General features: G+C 38.4%; 1 protein-coding gene across 1 annotated transcript in view; it reads left to right on the top strand.

The window, feature by feature from the left end:
• Positions 1-227: 227 nt before the first annotated feature.
• GPR112 (G protein-coupled receptor 112) overlaps positions 228-22,824 on the top strand; it is a gene marked incomplete at its 3' end in the record, with an annotated part of 124,478 nt that continues 101,881 nt past the window's right edge. Inside the window, 3 exon segments of the mRNA XM_008581332.1 lie at positions 228-297; positions 14,096-14,704; positions 17,938-17,940. Of these exon segments, the coding sequence (XP_008579554.1) occupies positions 228-297; positions 14,096-14,704; positions 17,938-17,940 (682 nt within the window).

The following is a 22,824-nucleotide window of genomic DNA, read 5'->3' as shown; positions in this document are numbered from 1 at the left end:
GAGTCAATAAAACTTATCGAGTGAGTGTACAGATAAATCAATCACTGCAGTTTCTGCCAAGCTGGATAACTCAGGTAAGTGTCTATCTGGGGGTTGCTGACATAGCTTTAAGCAGTAGGAAAAATCCCTAGGTGGGATGCAGAGGGGAAGTGTGGTCATATAAACTTAGAAATTGTTCTGAATCTGAGCTGGGCGTATTTCTGACTTTTTGAACACAGGTTTAAACAATGAAAGAACACATCATATATCAGAGGCTTTATGGATTGATTCTCATATCGAGTTTTATCTTTCTCTCAGGTAAGAAAATGAATTCTTATTATCTCTTCCAATGTCTCATACACAGTAGGTTATAGAAATAAGCCACTTGAAAAATACTACCAGTGGAGATTTGCTGGGCTGCCTCTCAATGGTCTCCTTCTGGTCAATAGGAAGTTCCTGTAGGACAAGGAACTTCATAAATGAATCCGTTCATTCAGTACTTGTATTATGCCTGACTGATGGAGAACTGGCCTCCAACAGGTAGTAGCCTGGACATTTTGACATTTCTTAATGCAACTCTGAAATGCCATTTGGTGGCTAATGCATGCCTAACAGAAAATTTGTTTTTCTTTTCTTCTTTTTTTTAGGGGTGGGGGTTGTTTCCTTTTATGCATAATGCTTTATTTAAAGCTCCCTGGAACATTATGATATTATCTTTCTATCTCCATTATACGTATATGGCCACAATCATAGAATACAGTCAGGGAAACTGAGGTATGCCAAAAGCTGGTAACTGATTCACAATAACAAACAGACATATGTTCTGGAAGGGCCCAGACCTTGCCTAGGCTCTGTGACAGAAATGGAGATAGATTCTTTGTCTCTGTTTTGCAATGAATAGATGATTAAGACAGTTCACTGAAGTAGCTGGTAATTTGGAGACTCAAGGAGAAGTTTGTCTTGGAAAACTGCAATGTCGTCCATATTAAATAAATTGAGTTGATAACTTTGCTCATTTAGCACATCAGTCTTTAGCTAAAAGGTCATAAATGCCAGTGAGTGACAATTCCTGATGAAATTGACCTGGGGTTTAATGTGAACAGTCTGATTTAAGAGCTAATCTTCTGGAAAAATACCAAATCATCACCATCAATAGCAAACACTAACTGGCTTCTTGCTGCATGCAGGGACTGATGGGAAACCATATTTTTTATAATAAAGGTTGAAACGGGGCCTACGGGGCACAGTGGCAGCTCTGTCACCTGGCTTTGCCTACCCGCTAAGATGTTGATTTATCTTTCTGCTGCCTGTTTCCTCAAAGGCAAGAAACTGTATTTTCTCTGTTTCTTTATCCAAAACATTCAACACAGGTCTTGACACACATGCTAAGCACTCAGTACAAATATGATTTAATAAATTAATATAATTTGGATTTATAGAACTTTGAACACCTATGTGGCGGTGGTGTATGTGACACAAACTCTAGAGGGTTTTTGTGAGGGGTCATGGGGTATGGAATGGAGCAATCTAGGAATAGAGGGATATAGGAGTCTAGTGTAGTCATGGAAGAAAAAGTGTAAAAATGTGTGGTACCAGAAAATTTAGATGGGTTTTGTGAAGAATGTCGTTGGTCAGTGAAAATAACGATAAATGTGCAGATTTTAAACCTGCAGAGGTCACTTCAAAGCATCGCAAGATTTTCCAGACTGTTTCAGTCTCAAATTCATGAGTCAAAGCAATGATTCTTTTTGGTTATCAAACAATTAAGTATAATTGTCTTTCAATTGGTGAGAAATTCATCACTTTCTTCCTGGAAAAAAACCTGTCCTTAAAATAATAGTGTAACTAAGGTTCAGTCCCCTTCAATCTCCAGATGAGTCACCAGCCTCCCATCTGTGAGGGCCATTGTCAGGAAGAGATTAAAGCCAGATCAAGCAGAGGGTGACTCAGAGATCCTCTAACTGGATAGAGCCAGAGTATGAAGCCAAACTGTGTCCACAGAAGAATACTAACGGTCAAGAAGTAGAAACCAAATCTGTCTAAAGTCCAAGGATAAGAGCAGGGTCATCAAAAAGAGAGGAAAACTGAGGTCAGGAGCTGAAAGTTGCAGAATGGAGCAGGAGGTAAAGAATAAAGCAGAAAAGAGAAGGGCCCAGGACTTAGGCCGTCAGTAGGACTTAGTTTCCTGGTGCTCTGTCTTAGCTGTGGCTGCCATAATAAAATGCCATGAACTGGATGGCTTAAATAACATTTATTTCTCACAGTTCCAGAGGCTGGAAAGTCCAAGATCAAGGTGCTAGTGGATTCGGTTCCTGGTGAGGGCCCTCTTCCTGTCTTGCAGATGGCTGTCTTCTCCCTATGTCCTCACATGGCTAAGAGAAAGAACTCTGTTTTGTTCCTATTCATAAGGGCACTAATCTCATCATGGGAGCTCCACCTTTAAGACTTCATCTAAAGTTAATCACCTCTCAAAGTCCATACCCCCTAATACTATCACATTGGGGGTTAGTGCTTCAACACATGAATTTTGGGGGGACACAAACATTCAGTTCATAACATGCTGCTTCTTTGGATGGCTGTATGATGGGTAGGTGGGTAGGTTTGGGTTAAAGGCATAAGGTTAGAGTAGTTGTCCCCAAATCCCCCCATAACACACACACACACACACACGTGCACACACACACATGCACACACGAGTAGGACAAACTTTGCTGGGCAGAAGAGTGTCATGTGTTCTGGACCATTCTTGAAGTGGGAGGGAGGAATTTTGTGACACATGATCTCAGGGTGCCGAAGGCAGCCTCTATGGTGAGTACCTTTTGCTCCCACGTTGGATGGTCAGTCTGGGCTGGAGTCAACTTTCTTGAGAAGTTCTCACATATTCAAAGACACCTTGACCAGGAGGGCCCTAGAGCGATGTCAGAAAATCAGTCAGTATGCTGTAGAGGACACAGTGGTCAGAGTGGAAAGGTAAAGAAGCTCTTTATCTGAAAGGTGTTTGTGTAGCCAGGATCCAGGAAAAAGCTCCATATTTTCTTGAGGAACTCATTTGGTGAGAAAGAAATGGAGGATGAACTTTGAATAGAAACTGTAAATTTTTGTATAAACTCTAGAGTTGAGCTGTACAATATGTTAATTACTGGCAACACATGGCTATTTGTTTTAATTAATTAAAATAAAGTAAAAGAAAATAATTAGCCCTCAGTAACACATTTTTAGTGCTCAATAGCTACAGCTGGCTAGTTGCAACCATATTGGGTAGTGCAGATATAGAACATTTCTATCACCATATAAAATTTTGTTGGACAATGCTGTTCTAGGAGTTTGTGGGACTGGCCCTTTGAGAAAAGATATTTAAAAGAAAACAGCTTTATTGAAACACGATTTACATACCACAAAATTCACCCATTTAAAGTGTACTATTGAATGGTTTTTAGTATATTTACAGAGTTATGCAACCATCACCATTATCTAATTCCAGAACATTTTCATCACCCCAAAAAGAAACCCCGTACTCTCCATTTCTCCTCTCACACCTCGGCCCTTGGCAGTCACTAATCTGCTTTCTGTCTCTATGGATTTGCCTATTCTGGACATTTCATGTAAACGGAATCCTACAATATGTGGCCTTTTGCGTCTGGCTTCTCTCACTTAAGATAATGTTTTCAAGGCTCATCCACGTGTAGCATGTATCTGCAGTTCATTCCATTTCATTACCGAACAGTGTTCAATTGTATGGATGCATCTCATATTTTTCCATTCATCAGTTGATGGACATTTGAGTTCTTTCCACTTTTTGGCTATTATGAATAATGCTGCTGTGAACATTTGGGTACAAGTTTTTGTGTGAATATACACTTTCATTTCTTTTGGGAATATACCTAGGAGTGGAATTACTGAGTCATATGGTAACTCTAGATCAACATTTTGAGGAGCTCAAAGACCATATTCCAAAGAGGCTGCATCATTTTACATCCACATCATCAGTGTATGTGGGTTCTGATTTCTCCACATCTTCACCAGCACGTGTTATTGTCTATCTTTTTAATTATAGCCGTCCTAGTGAGCATGCAGTGATACTTAACTGTGGTTTTGCTTTGCATTTTCCTATGACTAGTGACATTGAGCATCTTTCTATGTGTGAGAGCAGACATTTTGTCAGACCATACTCAGAGCTCTTGGCCTGGAAACTTGTACCCTCTAGACTCTGAAGCATACATTTTTTTCTTTTGAATTTTTTCAGATACACATTTCTTTGAGTTGGCACAGCCATGGTGCTTTTATAGCCAGCATAGAACATATCAGAAAGGCTCATATAATAGCATATTTTCTGAGTGACTGAGCATGTCATTTAGGTGGGTGACCGACTCTGTCTTAGGCCAGTGGGTGGTAGAGATTTCATTCATCAATAGTGAAAATATTGCTGGGAAATTATATAGGCTGAAGAGTAAGTCTGAAATACTGTTTTCCCCGTGTTGTTCATCTCCCAGATATGGATGGGGTTCTAAGATCCTTGGCTTGGACTTTTATTACCTAGGCACTTTTGATTTACTCTAGCCAGACAGGGCTTACAGGATCTGTTAGCATCACAACACAGAGACGTTGGTAGAGAGGCAGAGGGCCCAGTAATTCCACTGCCATATAACACTTTGCAGTCTTTCCTCTTCTGGAAATGGTTCCCCTGTACAGCCTTACCCAAGCCTAGGAGCACTTCTGTATCCTTTCCTTTTTCTCACCCTCCACATCCAATCCACTGAGTCCAACTCATGCTACCTCTAAAATATATCCCAAATCTGAACACTTTCTTTTCTTTTCTTTTTTACCATCTCCACTGCCTCTGCCGTGGTCTGAGCCATGATCATCCTCTCTCAGATGACTTCAGTAGCCTCCTAACTGGTCTCTCTGCTTTGACTCTCGCTCTGCTACAGTCTAGCAGCCAGAGGGATCCTCTAATACATCGTCAGATCATGCCACGCTCTTACTCAAAACTTGCCAATTACTTCTCATCACAACAAGAATACAACACAAACTCTTTAATAAGACCTAAAAAGCACTACATGATTTGGTCTCCCACTGCCTCTTGGGTCTCATTTCCTAACATGCTTCTTCTCTCTTCCTCCACTACAGGCACACTGGCTTCCTGCTATTTTATTGAACATGCCAAGCACAGTCCTGCCAAAAGGCCTTTGTACATGATTTTACCCATGTCTGGCTCACTCTTACTCTATATCTTTGTAAACCTGACTCTTTTTTCTTCCCCTAGGACTAAGCTAAAATGACGCTTCCTCAGAAAGGCCTTTCTTAATTATTCTACCTAGTGCAGACATTCCTTTCACCCTCATCCCTGTTTTTCCCATTATCTACCTCATCAGCCTGTTTATTTCCTTCAGAGAACTTTTCTTAATTTGTAATTATTTTCTTTACTTGTTTATTGACTGCATCTCTTACTGGAATGTAAGCTGACAAGGCCAGGGACCTTCTGTGTCCTGTTCACTGTTATTGCACTCTAACACTGACATATAGCTAGTGCTCAGTGATCATCATTGTGAGTAAGTGAATTTTCCAGGAGGTTTCTGACTTTATGAGTAAGGACATCCATTTTGTTGGGCCTTGAATCCAAGATTTGAAGAAACAATCATATTACCTATATAAGGGTAATTCCTCTGCCTCCTGTTCCAAGAAGAACTGGAGGAGGGGATGTGTTGGATAACTCTGTGACTGGTGACTGGTGAGAGAAATGAGGCTCAGGATGGATGCTTCTATATATAGCAGATCTGGTTTCTCTAAGGATTAGCTTGGTTACTCACAAGACCAGTGGGAAGTGTGGACAGTGGGTTGCAGATAGTAAACTCTGGTTCTTTGTGGTTATACATATTATGGCCATGGTGATGTGGGTATTGGAGTTCCCCACTACTGGGCACCTATTATATCTATTCAGACAGTCATAGGTCTGCTAGACAAGGACCTGGTCTACAAAGAATTTCAATGCTTCAGAACATTAGTTTGCAAGGATTCATGGTACTAAGAGCCAGAAGACCCTTGCTCAGGTAAAGGCTTCACATAATATGGAAATGAGTATCCACTCACCTCCCTTTTATGAATGGGTGTTGACACTTTCCAGTTGACATAGGCATGGAGTACCCTTGGCAGAATTCTCACCCCCAGAGTGGCCAGATTCTCAAAAGTATAAACATAACCAATGCCTTTTGTGGGCCCTTTTCCCCAAAGCTGCTCTGCCTCCTCTCTCTCCTCTGATAGGAGGTATTTCCAGGTGGTTAGCTGGGCCTTGAGCCTTACACAGTATTATGTGTAATAAACTTGGGAATCATGTCCTCCCAAGATTCATATTTGAAGTCCTAACCCTCCATATTTCAGAACGTGATCTTATTTGGAAATAAGGTCTTCATAATTATAATTAGTTAAGATGAGGTCAGATTGGAGTAGGTGGGCCCCTAATGCAATACGAATGGTATCCTTATAAAAAGAGGAAATTTGGACATAGGCATGTACACAGACAGATCATCATGTAAAGATAAAGGCAGAGGTAGGGGTGATTTGCCTACAGGCCAAGGAATACCAGATATTGCCAAAAAGCCACCAGAAACTAGGAGAGAGCAATGGAACAGATTTCCACCCACACAGCCCTCGGAAGGAACCAAGCCTGCCAACACATTGATTTCATACTTCTAGCCTCCAAAACTGAGACAATAAACTTCTGTTATTTAAGCCATCCAGTTTGTGGTATGTTCTTATGGCAGCCTTAGCAAACTAAAAACAGACAGTGATGCCCTGTCAGGCTCTGTGGATCAGATATCTGGAGTCAAAAAGAGGAAAGCAGGTCACCTCAAGGGGGTGCAATACTGACGAGATTGTGCCCACAGTGCTTGACCATGGAAGGACCTAATCTGTTCACTCTCTTAAGACGGTGCAAGTCAGTGAACCTGGAGTCTCTCAGTCCCCAAATCTTTGAAACATTTTAACATTTTAAGAGAAACAGTTACCAAGAAAGGGCAGAAAAACTAGTGCAGAATATGTCTGATGGGGCTGGCCCGGTGGCGCACTGGATAGTGCGCTGCTTGGGAAGCGCGGCGGCGCTCCCGCCCGTGGGTTCGGGTCCCACATGCAGACCGGTTCCCGCTCACTGGCTGAGCGAGACGCGGGAGCAGCGCGGAGGGTTGCGATCCCGTTGCCGGTCCCCGGTCCGGTGCGGGGGCAACACTGAGGGTTGCGATCCGTTGCCGGACACAGAAAAAGACAAAAAAGACCAAAAAAAAAAAGAATATGTCTGATGGTTACCGCTGCTGTCTTCAGTAGAAAAATCAAGGGACTTGGCTGAAAGAAATTATTCATACTGTCTGTCTTTCAGTGTTCTAAACCTTTTACTCAGTGACTTTTTTATTTGCAGATATATTCACTTAATTTTCACAACTCTCTGAAGTAGTTTTTTTAAAAACTAAAAAAATTTGTTTTATTGTGAATATAACATAAAAATTTCCATTTTAAGTATTTTTTAAACATGAAATTGCTTGGAATTAATTGTATTCACAATGCTGTAACCACTACCTCTATCTATTTCCAAAACTTTTTCATCACCCTAAACATAAACTGTGTCCCCATTTAAACAATAGCTTCTCATTATTTCTCCCCCAACCCCCTTTTCTGGTAACCTCTAAGCTACTTCTGTCTCTGGAAATTTTGTTCTTTTTAATTTATCTTTTCTTAATTGACCCATGATAATTGTATATATATTCGGCAACTTTAAAAATGAATGTATTATTTTTGGGATCTGGTAGGGAGAGGGAACTTTCCACTGATCTTTTGCCAAAAGTTCCCTAACACAGAGGGCAGGGCACAAATTCACTCTGCAGTTCAGAACTTCTCATTCTATGCCAGATGCTTCACTCACATCCCTGGTACCTTTGCATGGGGGACAACCCTCCATCTGCCCACCCACTAACCTCCACCTCAGTACCTTAGTATATGGCACAACCATTTATTCAGTAAACAGCTACAGAGGATCTACTATGAGCCAATGAAGTTGGACCCCCCCTCCCACCTCACATAATATGCAAACATTAGCTCAAAATGGATGAAAGATCTAAATGTAAAAACTAAAACTATAAAACTCTTGGATGAAATCATAGGGGCAAACCTTCGTGACCTTGGATTTGGCAATAGATTCTTATAAATGACACCAAAAGCTCAAGCAACAAAAGAAAAAATAGATAAATTAGATTTCATCAAAATTAAAACTTTTATGCATCAAAAAACACTATCAAGAAGGTGAAAAGACAACCTACAGAATGGGAGAAAATATTTGCTGGTCATATATCTGATAAGGTTCTAGTATCCAGAATATATAAAGAATGCTTACAACTCAACAAGAAAAAGAGAAACAACCCAATTAAAAATGGGCAATGGACTTGAATAGATATTTCTCCCAAGAAGATATGCAAATGACCAATAAGCAAATGAAAAGATGCTCAATGTCATTAGTCATCAGGGAAATGCAAATCAAACCACAATGAGATAGCAATCCACATCCTCTAGGATGGCAATAATAATAATAATTATTATAAATGGAAAACAACAATTGTTGGTGAGGATGTGGAGAAATTGGAACCCTCATACATTGCTGATAGGCATGTAAAATGGTGCAGCGGCTGTGGAAAACATAGAATCACTATATGACCCAGCATCCCACTCTTAAGCATATACCTTCCCAAAATAAAAACATGTGTTCAAACAAATTGAATGGCATGAATGTTCATAGCAGCACTACTCACAATAGCCAAAAGGTAAAAACAACCCAAATGTTCATTAACAGAGGAATCAATAAACAAAATATAATATAGCCATACAATAGAATATTATTCAGCCATGGAAAGGAATAAAGTACTGATACGCGCTACAACATGAATGAACATTATGCTAAATGAAAGATGCCAGACACAAAAGGCCACATATTGTGTGATTCTATTTATATGAAATGTCCAAAATAGTCAAATCCAGGGACAGAAAGCAGATTAGTAGTTGCCAGGTCCTGGGAGGAGGGGCAAATAGAGAGAGAGTGCTTAATGAGTACAGGGTTTCCTTTTGGGGTGAAGATGCTCTGGAACTAGATCATGGTGATGCTTGTACACCATCGTGAATATGCCAAATGCCACTGAATTGTACACTTTAAAACGATTAAAATGGTGAATTTTATGTTATGTGAGTTTTCCCAGTACAAATAAAGTGGTACTTGGCACTCCTGGGGCTGTAACATAACCATTTAAATGAAGTTTATGATGAGATTTTTTCCTAACATGGAAAACACTTATGTTACAATGTTAAGTGAAAAAAGAAGGGGACTACATTTTCCATATAATATGATCTCAGTCACATAGAAAAAAGCGAATCCTGTGCACAGAACAAAAAAGAAGTCAGAAGAAATATACCAAAATGTTAACGGTGGTTGTCTCTGTGTGGCGGGACTCTCTAGCTGACTTTATTCTCATCTTTTTACTTTCTAATACTTTCCATTTTTTCTTTTTTAAAAAATGTACAGTATCACTTTTATAATGGAAAAAACACCTATTTTTTTAAAAAGTAGGGAAAAGAATAAATGTAATTTCCAATAAAAGGAAACAGCAGATAGAGGCGAAGAGACACAGAGGACCAAAACAAGAGGGAACACTCTTCAGGGGAGCAATCGTGCAATGTGGACTTGAAAATGGCCAGGGAACAGATGGCAGCATCCAAGCAGACATCTGCAATGGGTAGCGAAATCATATGCAAAGACACAGGTGGCCTTTGAAGCAGGCCCTTGAGAGGCCCAGCAGAGAATGCTGCTTGCCTGGCCAGACAGGAGGGCAAAGCCCCTTTCCACCTCGTCACAGCTCAGCCTCCTGGAGGTTGCAGTAAGGGCTCAGTGCAAAAGAGGTGTTGGGAGAAGAAAGAGGCTTCTTTTTTTTTTTTTTTTTTTTTTTTTTTTTTTTTTTTTTTTTTTTTTTTTTTGGTGGCTGGCCTGTACCCATTACCTTGGTGCAACCCCAAAAGAGTCTTCTAATAATGATACTGGCAAACATCGCAGCTAACGTTTACATGGGGCCTCACAGTTTATAAACATTCTCACATACATAGCCTAAATGTTAATTGTTATCACATCATCTTTTATAACTGCCCTGCAAGGTAGGTAATTATTATTCCCATCTTATCATGGAAGAACAAGGCACAGAGAAGTGATGGGAGTTCATTTATCTACGATTTATGTAGTGCTCACTCTGTCCTGAGAACTTTCACATGCGTTAATTGCCCTTGTTCACACAGCTAGTTAGGGGCAGAACTGGGATTCAAATCTGGCTTTTCATCATGAATATGACCCCAAAAGCACGGGCAACCAAAGGAAAAATAAACAAATGGGACTATATCAAACTAAAAAGCTTCTGCACAGCAAAAGAAACAATTAACAGAGCTAAAAGACAGCCAACAGAGTGGGAGAAAATATTTGCAAAATACACATCTAACAAAGGACTAATATCCAGAATATATAAAGAACTCAAACAACTTTACAAGAAAAAAACAAGCAACCCAATCAAAAAATGGGCAAAAGAGCTAAGCAGGCATTTCTCTAAAGAAGATATACAAAAGGCCAACAGTCATATGAAAAAATGCTCAACATCACTCAGCATCCAGGAAATGCAAATCAAAACCACACTGAGATACCATCTCACCCCAGTTAGGATGGCAAAAATCCAAAAGACACCGAAAGATAAATGCTGGCATGGCTGCGGAGAAAAAGGAACTCTCTTACACTGTTGGTGGGAATGCACAATGGTGCAACCCCTATGGAAAATGGTTTGGAGGTTCCTCAAACAATTGAAGATAGATCTACCATATGACCAGCTATCCCACTGCTGGGAATATATCCAAAGGAATGGAAATCATCAAGTCGAAGGTACACTTGTTTCCCAATGTTCATTGCAGCACTCTTCACAATAGCCAAGAGCTGGAATCAACCCAAATGTCCATCATCGGATGAGTGGATACAGAAAATGTGGTATATCTACGAGGAAGATATAACAACCACAATTTTTTTTGAAGTTCTTACAACAAGAAAATGGAGGGGACACACCTGGGTGGGAGGGGGGAGAGGGAGGAGGGAGGGAGGTTTCAGTGATGGGACACAATAATCAACTACATTGTATATTGACAAAATAAAAATAATAATAATAAAAAAGCCTTGTTGGAATAAAAAAAATAAATAAAAAAAATAAATAAATAAAACAAATCTGTCTTTTCAGACTCTACTACACCACACTGCTCATGCCTAAGCAGAATTTACCTCTGTCTACTGAAGCTCAAGTAAAAACACATGTGTTCCTATCGATTGATATCTATCTAACTATCATGTATGTATCATCTAATTTATCTATCTATTTTTATTTATCATCTATCTCTAGTTGTCTATTTATCATGTATCTACCTATCTTTATTTTTCTGATTATAAATGTAATACTGATTGTTTTAAAAATGCAATTATTACTGAAGTGAATAATTTAGAAAGTAAAAAATCCCCCTAAAGCTCACACCTAAAAATGATCATTCTTAACTGTTTGATGTGTGTTCTCCAGACTTTTTTCCATGTTTATGCTAACACATATTTTTTCTTTTATTTTTTAATTGGATAATACTCTATCTACACTTATGTAACTCCCATTTCACATAATAATGAGCCTTGCGAATCTCTCCATGACAGTATAGGCCTACTTTGTTTTAATTTTCCATTGTATAGAGGTAGCAATTTTCCTAACTAGCCACTGATTGATAGACATACAGGTTTTCAATTGTTCTTTATTACAAGCAATGCTGAAGTAAATATCCTTGTATTTACATCTTCGTATATATGAATATTTGTCTAGAATAATTTGATAGAAATGGAATTTCTGGGTCAAAAGTATATACACAATTATACATAATTAAAATTGTCATAGATATTGGCAAATTGCCCTTCAGAAAAACTACTACTTAATTGGCACTCCCACCAGCAGCTTGCAAAAGTGACTCATATCTCCACAGGCTTGTCAACTCTGGGTATTCTCAGTCTTCTAAAATTTTACCAATCTAGTAGGCAAAAATGTTATCTAATTATTGTTTTAATTTGTGCTTATAAATAGTGAGGTGGCATCTCTTTATATTTTTGGCCTTTATATTTCTGATTTTGTAAATGGCTCGTTCCTGTCCTTTGGCAACAGGTTTTATAGTAATATAGTACACAGAAGAGAGGCCCTTGTAGAACATATGAGATTATGACACACTCTTTTTGAAGGGACAAGTAAGCCATGGAGATTTATGCTCACCATAAAACCAGTTCTTAAATGTATTTGACATCATTTTGGAGGCTGAATAGAAAAGCAATGTTAACCAACAATAATCGAGACTTGGGTTTCACAGCAATTATTATCTTGTGGGATTAACTCTTGATTTATTAGCCACATGAAATATGATAATATAATCACATAAGCCAGGGACCGAAATAAGCATTTGCTCATCTACCATGGACAGTTTGGAAATAACTCCCTGGCAGGTAGATAGTATGAACTCCCACACGTGAGAGTGTGTGTGTGTGTGTGTGTGTGTGTGCGCGCGCACAGGTGGGTGTGTGTGTGAGTGTGTGTGTTATCAGGCATGTGCATGTGCTTGTTTGCTTTTGGAGGATGTTCAGTAGAGGAATGGAGGGAGCGAATATGGTATGTCCAGAGAACATCTGGAAGCTTTCACTTGGGGGCATCTTCCAGAAGCAGGGAAATGGTTATTTCCTGTCAGCCTCTGTAGTGTGCTGCTATGGCTGTCACTGTTTTAGAGTGGTGGTCCCAACTTACAACCTTAATTCAGGAAGGGGTTACAATTTCATTCTGCCATAAAGGTATTTTTGGCTTGTCTTGGGCTGTATTGGGACTGAAACTAGGTTGACATTAGGCAATCCTCAGGTATTTGCCCAGCGGCCTGGGGATATGAGGATTATAGTGGTGATAGTATCACCATTCATCAATAGCTTCCTGTGAATCAAAGAGCATACCCAATTTAAAGTTTCATAGATACTGCCAAATTGCCTGCCAAAGGACTGTACCCATGGACATGTCCTTCAGCAATGTTTGAGAGTGCTTTGCATACATTGTTTCATTAATCTTCAAACAATCTTGGAAGTCATTAGGTACGGGATATTATCTGGCATATACTATAATGTGAATGGCGGGCCCTAGAGCTAGTAGACATAGAACATTGTGGCCCCAAATCCCCATTTTACTGAAGTAAACTTTGAGGCATCAGGAGGTTAAATTACTTGCTCAAAGTTATACAGCTGATGAGCATCAAAGTTGGGATTCCAACCCAGGTTCTCTGACTCCAGAGCCATTGGTAAATGTGACCATGGCCATCCAGAGTGTCCTAAGGCCACTGCAGCCCCCTCAGTGGAGGACATGGAAGGAGGACATCAGGATGCACTCAGGGCAGTGCTACCTCTTCCGCTGCTGAGCACCAACAGGAGCCCCAGGGCTTCCATATTGTCTAGCTGGTCATCTTTCAGGCCTTCGTCAGTGCCTTTCAGTGAGAAGCAGTCTCCAGAGACAGAATAAATCACGTAATTTGGCTCAGAAAAAGGCATTGGAAAAACAAATTGCTGCTGCCCCATGAATATAATAAGGCAGTTAGGTGGATGGAAATAGTTCTGTTGATTATATGAGTGAGGATTATGTATAGCATATTTGAATTCCAAGCTGCCTTTCCCTTGACCTCTTCCCTCCCATCCCCCCAACTAGCCACACACTTCTAACTGCCTCTCCAAATTGTCCAGCTGCTGTGTGCTCTGGGAACACTAATCTAACTTTTCATATTGGCCCAGGCAAAATATAATTAGAAGAAACTCTTCCGCCAAAAAAAAAAAAAACAATCACATGCCAATGTCAAATAGAGATGATTTTTGTATATCCACTATTTTTGCTTATTTGTACCAGTATTGACTCATACTTATATTGTATAATCTGGATTGGACTATATTACCAAAGAAGATGATTTCAAAATATTTTTAACCAAAATTTCATTTGTTTTCTCTTTTCCCTTTCTCAAATTTGGACAGTTACATTTTCACTAAAAGGAAAGAAGCTGGATTTTTATGGAACGGGTGACACATATGTACATTTGACCAACACCATTCCTGAACTCAGCCGATTCACAACATGCATTGATCTGGTATTTGTGGATAACAATTCAAGTTATTGGATGTCCTTCTCCTATATTACTAATAACACCGTGGGCAGAGAAGACTTAGACCTTGGACTTGCAGGAGACCATCAGCAGCTCATACTATATAAATTGGGCAAGACCTTTTATATCAGTTACTACCTGACTCCATTCCAATGGCATACAATATGCTTAATATGGGATGGTGTGAAGGGCAGATTAGAGCTCTTCCTGAATAAAGAAAGTATATTGGCAGTAATGGATCAACTACAAAACCTGACACCTAATGGGACCTTAGTCCTAGGGCACTTTCTCCAGAATGGGGACAGCCTGGTTAAAAGCATGGTGCCTAGCTTTGTCAGTAGCTTGTACTACTTCCAACTCTGGGACCACATCCTGGAAAATGAGGAGTTTATGAAGTGTTTAGATGGAGATGTAGTTAGTTGGGAAGAAGATGTTTGGCTCATCAACAGGATCATCCCAACTGTTGACAGGAGACTGCGCTGCCATGAGTAACTTATGAATTTTCCTCCTTAGGAAAGCTATCGCTGATGCAGTACTCCTCTGATTGCTGCTCCGAGTAATCGACTCCTACACTAAGGCTCTTTCTTCCTCCGAGGGGCCCAAGGTTGCCAAAAATTTGTCATCTACTTTTTAATGTAGAGAAAATACTGTTTTCTTTTACCTTTTATTTTGATATAATTTCAAGTTTATAGAATAAATTGCAATAATAGGATCACAGAACTCATATACACTTTACCCAGATTCACCAATGGTTAGCACTTTCCCATATGCTTTATCATTCTCCTTATCTCAGTCTCTCTCTTCTCTCCTCCTCCCCCTCCCTACACACACACACACACACACAGAGAGAGAGAGAGAGAGAGAGAGAGAGAGAGAGAGAGAGAGAGGCATGCAACTTATTTGTTTCTGAATCGTTTGAGAGTAAGTTGCAGGCATGATTTCTTGTTACTCCTAAATATCTTAGTGTGTGTTTCTTAAGATTAAGGAATTCTCTTACTTAATCACAGTATAATGATCAAAATTAGAAAATTTAACATTGATACAATATTAATATCTAAGTCACAGTTCATATTAAAATTTAGCCAACTTTCCTAATAATTTCCTGTATAGCTGTTTTTTGCTTGGTCCAGGATCCAATTCAGGTTCACACATTGCATTTAGTTATCACGTCTTTTTAGACTCTAATCTGGAACAGATCCTCCGTTTTATCTTTCATAACCTAGATATTTTTAGCATACAGTTCAGTTATTTTGTAGAACATCCCTCACTTAGGATGTGTCTACTATTTTCTCATTATTAAGCTCAAGCTATGCATTTGTTGGTGACAATACCGCAGAAGTGATGTTGTGTTCTTCATCAGTAGGCACGTGGTACCAAATTTTCCCATTACCTGTGATGGTAACTTTGATCACTTGATTCTGGTGATGTCTGCCAGATTTCTCCATTGCAAAGTAAATATTTTTTCTTTCATAATTATCAAGTTCTGGCCATATATTTAGAGGTTATGTAAATATTTTCTTCTTATCAAATTTTCACTTAACAGTTTTACATATATTGGTGATTCTTGTCTAAATCACTAATTACTATGATGGTCGCAAAATGATGATTTTAAAAACTCCATTATCTATCTACATTTATGAGTTGGCATCCTACTGTAAGAAAGAGCTTTTTCTCCTTCCACATTTACTTATTCATTCATTCATTTATTTATATGTTCATATGAGCATGAACTAATGGATACTCATTTTATTCAGTGGGTTACAATCTGTTACTATCATTTATTTTGATTTTTGACTTGGACCAGATTTGGCCATTGAGAGCCCTTCAGTGTGGCTTCTGTGTCCTTTTGACATGTTCCCATCATTCTTTGAGCATTTCCTTATTTTCTGGCACAACAAGATGTTCCAGGCCCATCTTGTACATTTTCTGCTCAGCCTGAGAATCAGCCATTTTACCAAGGAGCCCTGGTTCTTTTTAGTGGAGGATGGGAACTTACACACCCATTCATTTTTCTTGTGAGAACAATGATGATATTGGAGAACTGTTTGGAATGGATGGCTTTTTAGAGTTACACATGTATTTTTCTCCTTCTCTCTAGTTTTGAGAAGGAAATATAGGATTGTTTTTCTCTGTACAATCCTACTCTTCCCTCAAATCCAATCCTCTCTACCACCAGCAGCAGTAGTTCTGAAGCATGGGTAGTCAGTGATAATAGCATCAAAATAGCATTTTTTTTCTAATTTCCTTTCTTTTCTTTTTAAAAATTAATATTATTTTACATTCTATGATGTTGTTGCAGAGCAGTTGGGAGGGAGGAGGAGAGGGGAAAGGGGAAGGAAATGGGATGGAAGATGGAAGAAGGAGGAGGGGTGGGATTGAGGTCTGTGGCACCCCCCTCATTCCCACAGGGGAGACCAGTGGGCTTCCAGCAGTGGCTTGGTCATTGCCAGGCTGGGCGAAGATGTCAGGGGTGTGTGGCAAAAGCCCTCGTCCCCCACCACTCCAGCTCGGGGGATCCCAGAGTACTTCCTGTGGCAGCTCAGTGGTTGTCGCTGGGCTGGTTGCAGGTGTCAGGGGGCCTGCCTGAGGTCCCCAGCCCTCCCCCCTTTCAAAATAGCATTTTTTTCTAATTTCCTGAAATGTTCATATATTCTTAGAGGGGTATTATTTACTGTTCTTATGGATTTGGGAAGGGTGGTTAGGGAGTGAACAGGGGCTAGATCTATGCCTGAGAGGGTTGTCACAGATTCCAGGGATAAGATTTTACCAACAATGTGCATGCTGAGTTAATGGAAGAGGCACATTCCAGGGGAATTTTGTTTTTTTGAGATCAGACCAATTCAAAAGAACAGGAAAACTATTCCTTTGTGCTACCACCTGAAGACATTTGTTTTTCTCCTTTCTGAGGTCTTGGGAATAGTCCTATCTGGCTCTGATTACAAAACTGAGCTAGGCACTAGAAGGTTAAGCCTGAACAGCTCACCCAAAGTGGTTTAAAGTCATTTTAACTTTGATACAAGGAACCGTAAGTACGGCTCTATTAAACCCATATGCTTAGCAATGGTCTTTGAAAACCTAATCTGGTTGGCTAACAGCCATGGCCTTTCCTACCACTTTGCTGGTAAGTAGTTAAATCTAACTAATGTGTTAAAGTGCTAGACAGTTCTCATTTATTTTTCTCTTTTGTACACTTTTTAATGTACAGTCCGTTCTCTTGGTCTGATTGAGTCCTGGTGGGCATAATGCATAAATAATCCAACACAGCAAACTAAAATAAACACAACCTAAAATACAATCAAGCAAAAACGGTAGAAAACGTTCTCTCTACTATTCAGGTTTCATCAAGTGTTTTCTCCAAATCAGGACATCTAACCTGAGGGCCAGAACAACCTGGAATGAGTTGGTGAAGCCCTTGAAATTGTATGCAACACCCTGAAAAATGCAAGGTGGATCTTTTTCTAAGGACAGTCTATAGTTTCCATTACATTCTAACAATATGATAATTGCTCCCTTTTACTAAGATTTTACTATGTGCCAAGCATTTTATAGGTGAGGAAAGAGGCTCATAGAGGTTAAGTAAATTGCCTAAAGTCACCATTCAAGTAAGTAGTGGAGCTGGGGTTTGAACAAAGATTTGTTTGGTTGCAAAGTCCATGTTCTTCCTGCCTCCATGCCATGCAGTACTATCTTAAAGGAGTCTGTTTCCCCAAAAAGGTTGTGAACCACTGTCATAGAAGCTTCCTTTGAAGGGAATTGTTGGTGCTGATAACCCACCTGGGGAAATTAGGCTACCAGCTTCAGTCACTCCCCTTTTCACCACTGAAGGAACTGTGTAACACTGTAGAATTTCTCCTACTTCTGTCTTGGCTGTATGACATCTGAGAAAAAAGGGACAATATATGAATAAATACAAGAGATTACAACATGGCTAGCTTCAGCTTTTGTGTAATAAATTGGTATTTATGGTCCATAGAAGGATTATAACCTTTAAAAATAAATATTAATGAACACACTGCTAGGTTACAAATCTCAATAAATCTATTTACACATAAATTGTATGTATATGTATTTATATGTTCATGAGAACAAGGCTTTTGGGGAACATTTACTGAAAAACATGAACCCAACCTGGGTTTAATAAACAGGTATTCTCTATAGTTGAAGTTGTCTTAGGAATATTTAAACATCACAATGACAAATAACAACAGTAAAGTTGGTAGTCATTAGGAATTTAGTTCTGGAGTAATTTTTAAGCATCTTTTCCTTATTTTTAAAAATTATAAATGCAATACATATAGTCGTGAATAAAAGATTTAAACAACTTCATATCTTGGGCATGAGGGGTGACAATCAGCTTTGTATCTCATGCATATTCATAACCAATAAAAAAATAATAAAATAAAAATATACTAAGTATAAAGTAAAACCTACCCCCCATCCTCTTCACAGAAGTGTCTATTTATATATTTTTTCTTTTGGTTTATATGTGTGTATATGTGCATGTAGGTTCATGGATGTATATATTTAAAAAACAGAAATAATATATACACATATACATATTGTTCTACAACTTGGTTTACTTAATATTATCATAGACATAAGTACATTTAGAACTATCTTTAGGGCTATATATATTCCATTGTACAGATGTAACATAATTAATTAAACTGACCCACCATTGATGGGCATTTAAGTTGCTTCCAATTTTTTGTAGTTATAAATAATGCTACAACAACTTTCCTCATACATACATATCGATGTACTTGGGTTTGCAATTTCATAGGATACATTCCTAAGAGTAGAATTTCTCAGTAAAAGTGCATAAGCATTTTACAATTTTAATTGATTTATAATTTTTACTCATTATTTTTATTAATTTAACTATTCATTACAATTAATTTATTGTCAAATTAATTAATTTGAATTAATAATTAATTTAGTCAAATTAATAGATATATGCAATACAAAAATTTTAAAAATACATAAAGGTATAAATCAAAAGTAAAGGTTTTCCTTCACTTTATATCCCTTACCCCAAGTGCCTCTCCACAAAAGTAATAATTGTTAACAATTTCTTATGTATCCTTTGAAAAAATGTGAAAACTTGGGTTTACATGTAAGTATTATTTAAAATTTTTTTTTCACAGTTGATATCATAAATAAATGCGTAGTCTTCTGTATATATTTTTATTTAATAATAATATATTTTGGAGCTATTTCCAAATCAGAAAATATAGAGCTACCTAATTATTTCGGGAGGGGGCTGTTGAATAGTATGATAGAATAAGGGTCTGCTGTAATTTAATTTACTCAAAAGCTCCATCTGAAAGACTTTTAAGTTATAGCCAGTTTTATCTATGACGAAACGCTACAGGATTTTAAAAAGTAATGGGTGGTGACAGAAATGTCTTGAAGTGATCATTAGGGACTGATCACAAGCTGAAGTTCCTCTCTAGGTATGGTGAGCCTAATTTCCTAATCTCAGCTCAGACAGATGATGCAACAAAGGATTTGTTCTGACCTGTGAATGTATAAAGATGAAGAGTCTTCCAAAGACATGGAGATTATATTACTGTTAGTTATACATTTGAGAATTCACCTCTATTGAAAGAATGAAATAACATAAATTGAGTCCATCCTGGGAAATCTACGCTATATCAAAGCATAGGGTTTCTGTATCTGTGCAGTCATTTATTTGCAGAGGTTAATAATTGATCTAATACTCCAGCTGCTTTGAATTATTTTATGAACTGACCATTCTTAAAATATGCAGAGACAGATTACATACTTTATATACTTTCTAAATGCCTCTGTTTGGCCCATTATTAATCCCTCTATCCACTTATCAGCTCTGATAGGAAAGGTTCCATGGTGATGGGCTTTACTAGCTAAAAGGCAATTTGGTCTTGCCCTTGTACGTCAATTCTCTGTGCTACCCTCGTTTTTCATCATGAAAGATAAGCATGAACTGTCTGTAGTTCGCTCAAAGCCTCCTGATTTGTATTCTCCTGCACACGGTGACATTATCCTATAGACTGAGAAGGAAGCTCTAGCCTCTATCACAAGTCATTTTTCATGTCCTTTCCTGGAAACTGAAAGTTTTTTCCCTCATCATCTTAAAGATACTCATTTTATATATTTTTCTACTCCACAGGCAGATCTGTCTGTAGCAGTTTCTGGTCACCAGTATCTTTCACAAATTTAATCAACACACTGAATTATATTTACAGAGGTCACAGCTGGAAGAAAAACCAGATGCAATATGTGAGCTAGAACAACACACAGGTTTAATATGAGGTGATATACCCAAATCACAACCTGAGTTTGATACCTTAGCAAATGTTCTACTTAATATTCTGTCAGCAGGTACATCTGCAACAAAATGCCTCATAAATATTCAGCCACTCTATACCTCTGTTCTCCAGCTCCCAATGATTACAAATACAATTTTGTCTAGAGTGAAGGAGGAAATGGCAATTAAGCCCACAGGCCCCTGCGGATTAGCATGGATTATCCCCACTTTAAAATACAGAGAGAGCAAGGCTCATGCAAATCATTTGTGCGAGTGACCACTTGTTCACAAACAGGAACAGAATGAATGTGGCAAAACCTGTTTGTGAGCCCTCCAAAGATGGAGGCCTGACCTCATTGCTTTTCCAGTACCTCCAGCGCAAATGGATGTTCAGTTATCGCTCGACTACCTGCACAGTACAGGCTTTTGCGTTTGCTTTCTTTACCTAAATTTTTTATTGACGTAATTGTAGACTCACATGCAGTTGGAGATTCCTTGTGCACTTTGCCTGGTTCCCCCCAATGGTAACATTTTGCAAAGCTATAGTGTAACAACCAGAATATTGACATTGATACACCCCACCAATCTTATTCAGATTTCTTTCGTTTTACTTGTACTCACTTATGTGTGTATTAAATTCTATACAATTTTTATCATCTGTGTAGGTTTGTGTATCCACCACCACAATGAAGGTGCTGAACTGTTCTAAAGCACAAGGATCCCTCACATTGCTCTTTTATAGCCATACCCACCTTTCTCCCCCACCCTACTCCATTTCCTGCATCCCTAACCCCTGACAATCCATCCTCCATTTCTAAAATTTTGTCATTTCACAAATACTACATAAATGAAATCCCACATTATGTAACCTTTTAGGATTGGCTGTATTTTTTCTTAGCATAATTCTCTGGAGAGTCATCCAGTTTGTTGTATCAATAGTTTGCTCCTTTTCATTGCTGAGTAGTAGTCCATGGTATGAATGTACCACAGTTTGTTTACTATTCACCTGTTGAAAGACACCTGGACTGATTCCCATATCTGGCCATTACAAAAAAAAAAAAACTGCTATGAACATTTGTGTGCAGGTTTTCATGTGAACATAAGTTTTTATTTCTCTGGGATAAATGCTCAGTGATGCAATATCTGTGCTGAGTGGTAGTTGCACATTTAGTTTATAAGAAACTTCCAGACTATTTTCCAAAGTGGCTGTACCATTTTACATTCCCATCAGCAAAGTATGAGTGATCCACGTTCTCTGCATCCTTGCCAGCATTTGGTGTTGCCAGTATTTTTTATTTTAACCATTCTTGTACATGTGTAGTCATATCTTATTGGGGGTTTAATTTGCATTTCCCTCATGCCTAATGATGTTGGACGTCTTTTCCTGTGCTTATTTGCCGTCTGTATATCTTTGTCAGTAAAATGTCTGCTCAGGTTTTTTGCCCTTTTTAAAAAAAGATTAAATTGTTGAGGCTTTATCGGGGAGGTACAAATTTTGCATTTAAAAAAAATTGGATTGTTTATTTGTTTTACTGTTCAGTTTTGAAAGTCCTTTATATATTCTAGTCATTTGTTAGATATGTCTTCGGCAAATATTTTCTTTTAGTCTGTAGGTTGTTTTTTTATTTTTTAAATTCTTTTTACATGGGCTTTCACAAAGCAAAAGCTTTTAATTTTGATAAAGTCTAATTTGTTAATTTTTTTGTGGACCATGCTTTTATTTATTTTTTTTTATTTTTTTATTTTTTTAGGTGCAGTTTTGTTTTTATTTTTTTATTTTTTTATTTTTTTTTTATGACATTTCTCACAGAAATGGAAAGAACTATACAGTTATTTATCTGGAATAACAAAAGACCACGAATAGCCAAAGCAACGCTGAGCAAAAAAAATAAAGCTGGAGGTATTACTCTACCTGACTTTAAACTATACTACAAAGCTATAATAACCAAAACAGCATGGTATTGGTATAATAACAGAGACTCTGATCAATGGAATAGAATAGAGCACCCTGAAATCAACCCACGCACTTACTGCCATTTGATCTTCGACAAAGGCATCAAGTCTATTCACTGGGGTCGGGACTCCCTCTTCAGCAAAGGGTGCTGGGATAATTGGATATCCATTTGCAGGAGATTGAAACTAGACCCATATCTCTCACCTTGTACTAAAATCAACTCAAAATGGATTAAGGATTTAAATATACACCTCGAAACAATAAAACTTATTAAAGAAAATATAGGAGAAACCCTTCAGCAAATAGGGCTGGGCACAGACTTCATGAATATGACCCCAAAAGCATGGGCAACCAA

This window comes from Galeopterus variegatus, unplaced genomic scaffold (genome assembly GCF_000696425.1).
Source record: "Galeopterus variegatus unplaced genomic scaffold, G_variegatus-3.0.2 Scaffold2329, whole genome shotgun sequence".
NCBI lineage: Eukaryota > Metazoa > Chordata > Mammalia > Dermoptera > Cynocephalidae > Galeopterus > Galeopterus variegatus.
Note: the sequence above shows the minus strand (reverse complement) of the source record. Positions and strands in the feature narration are given on the sequence as shown.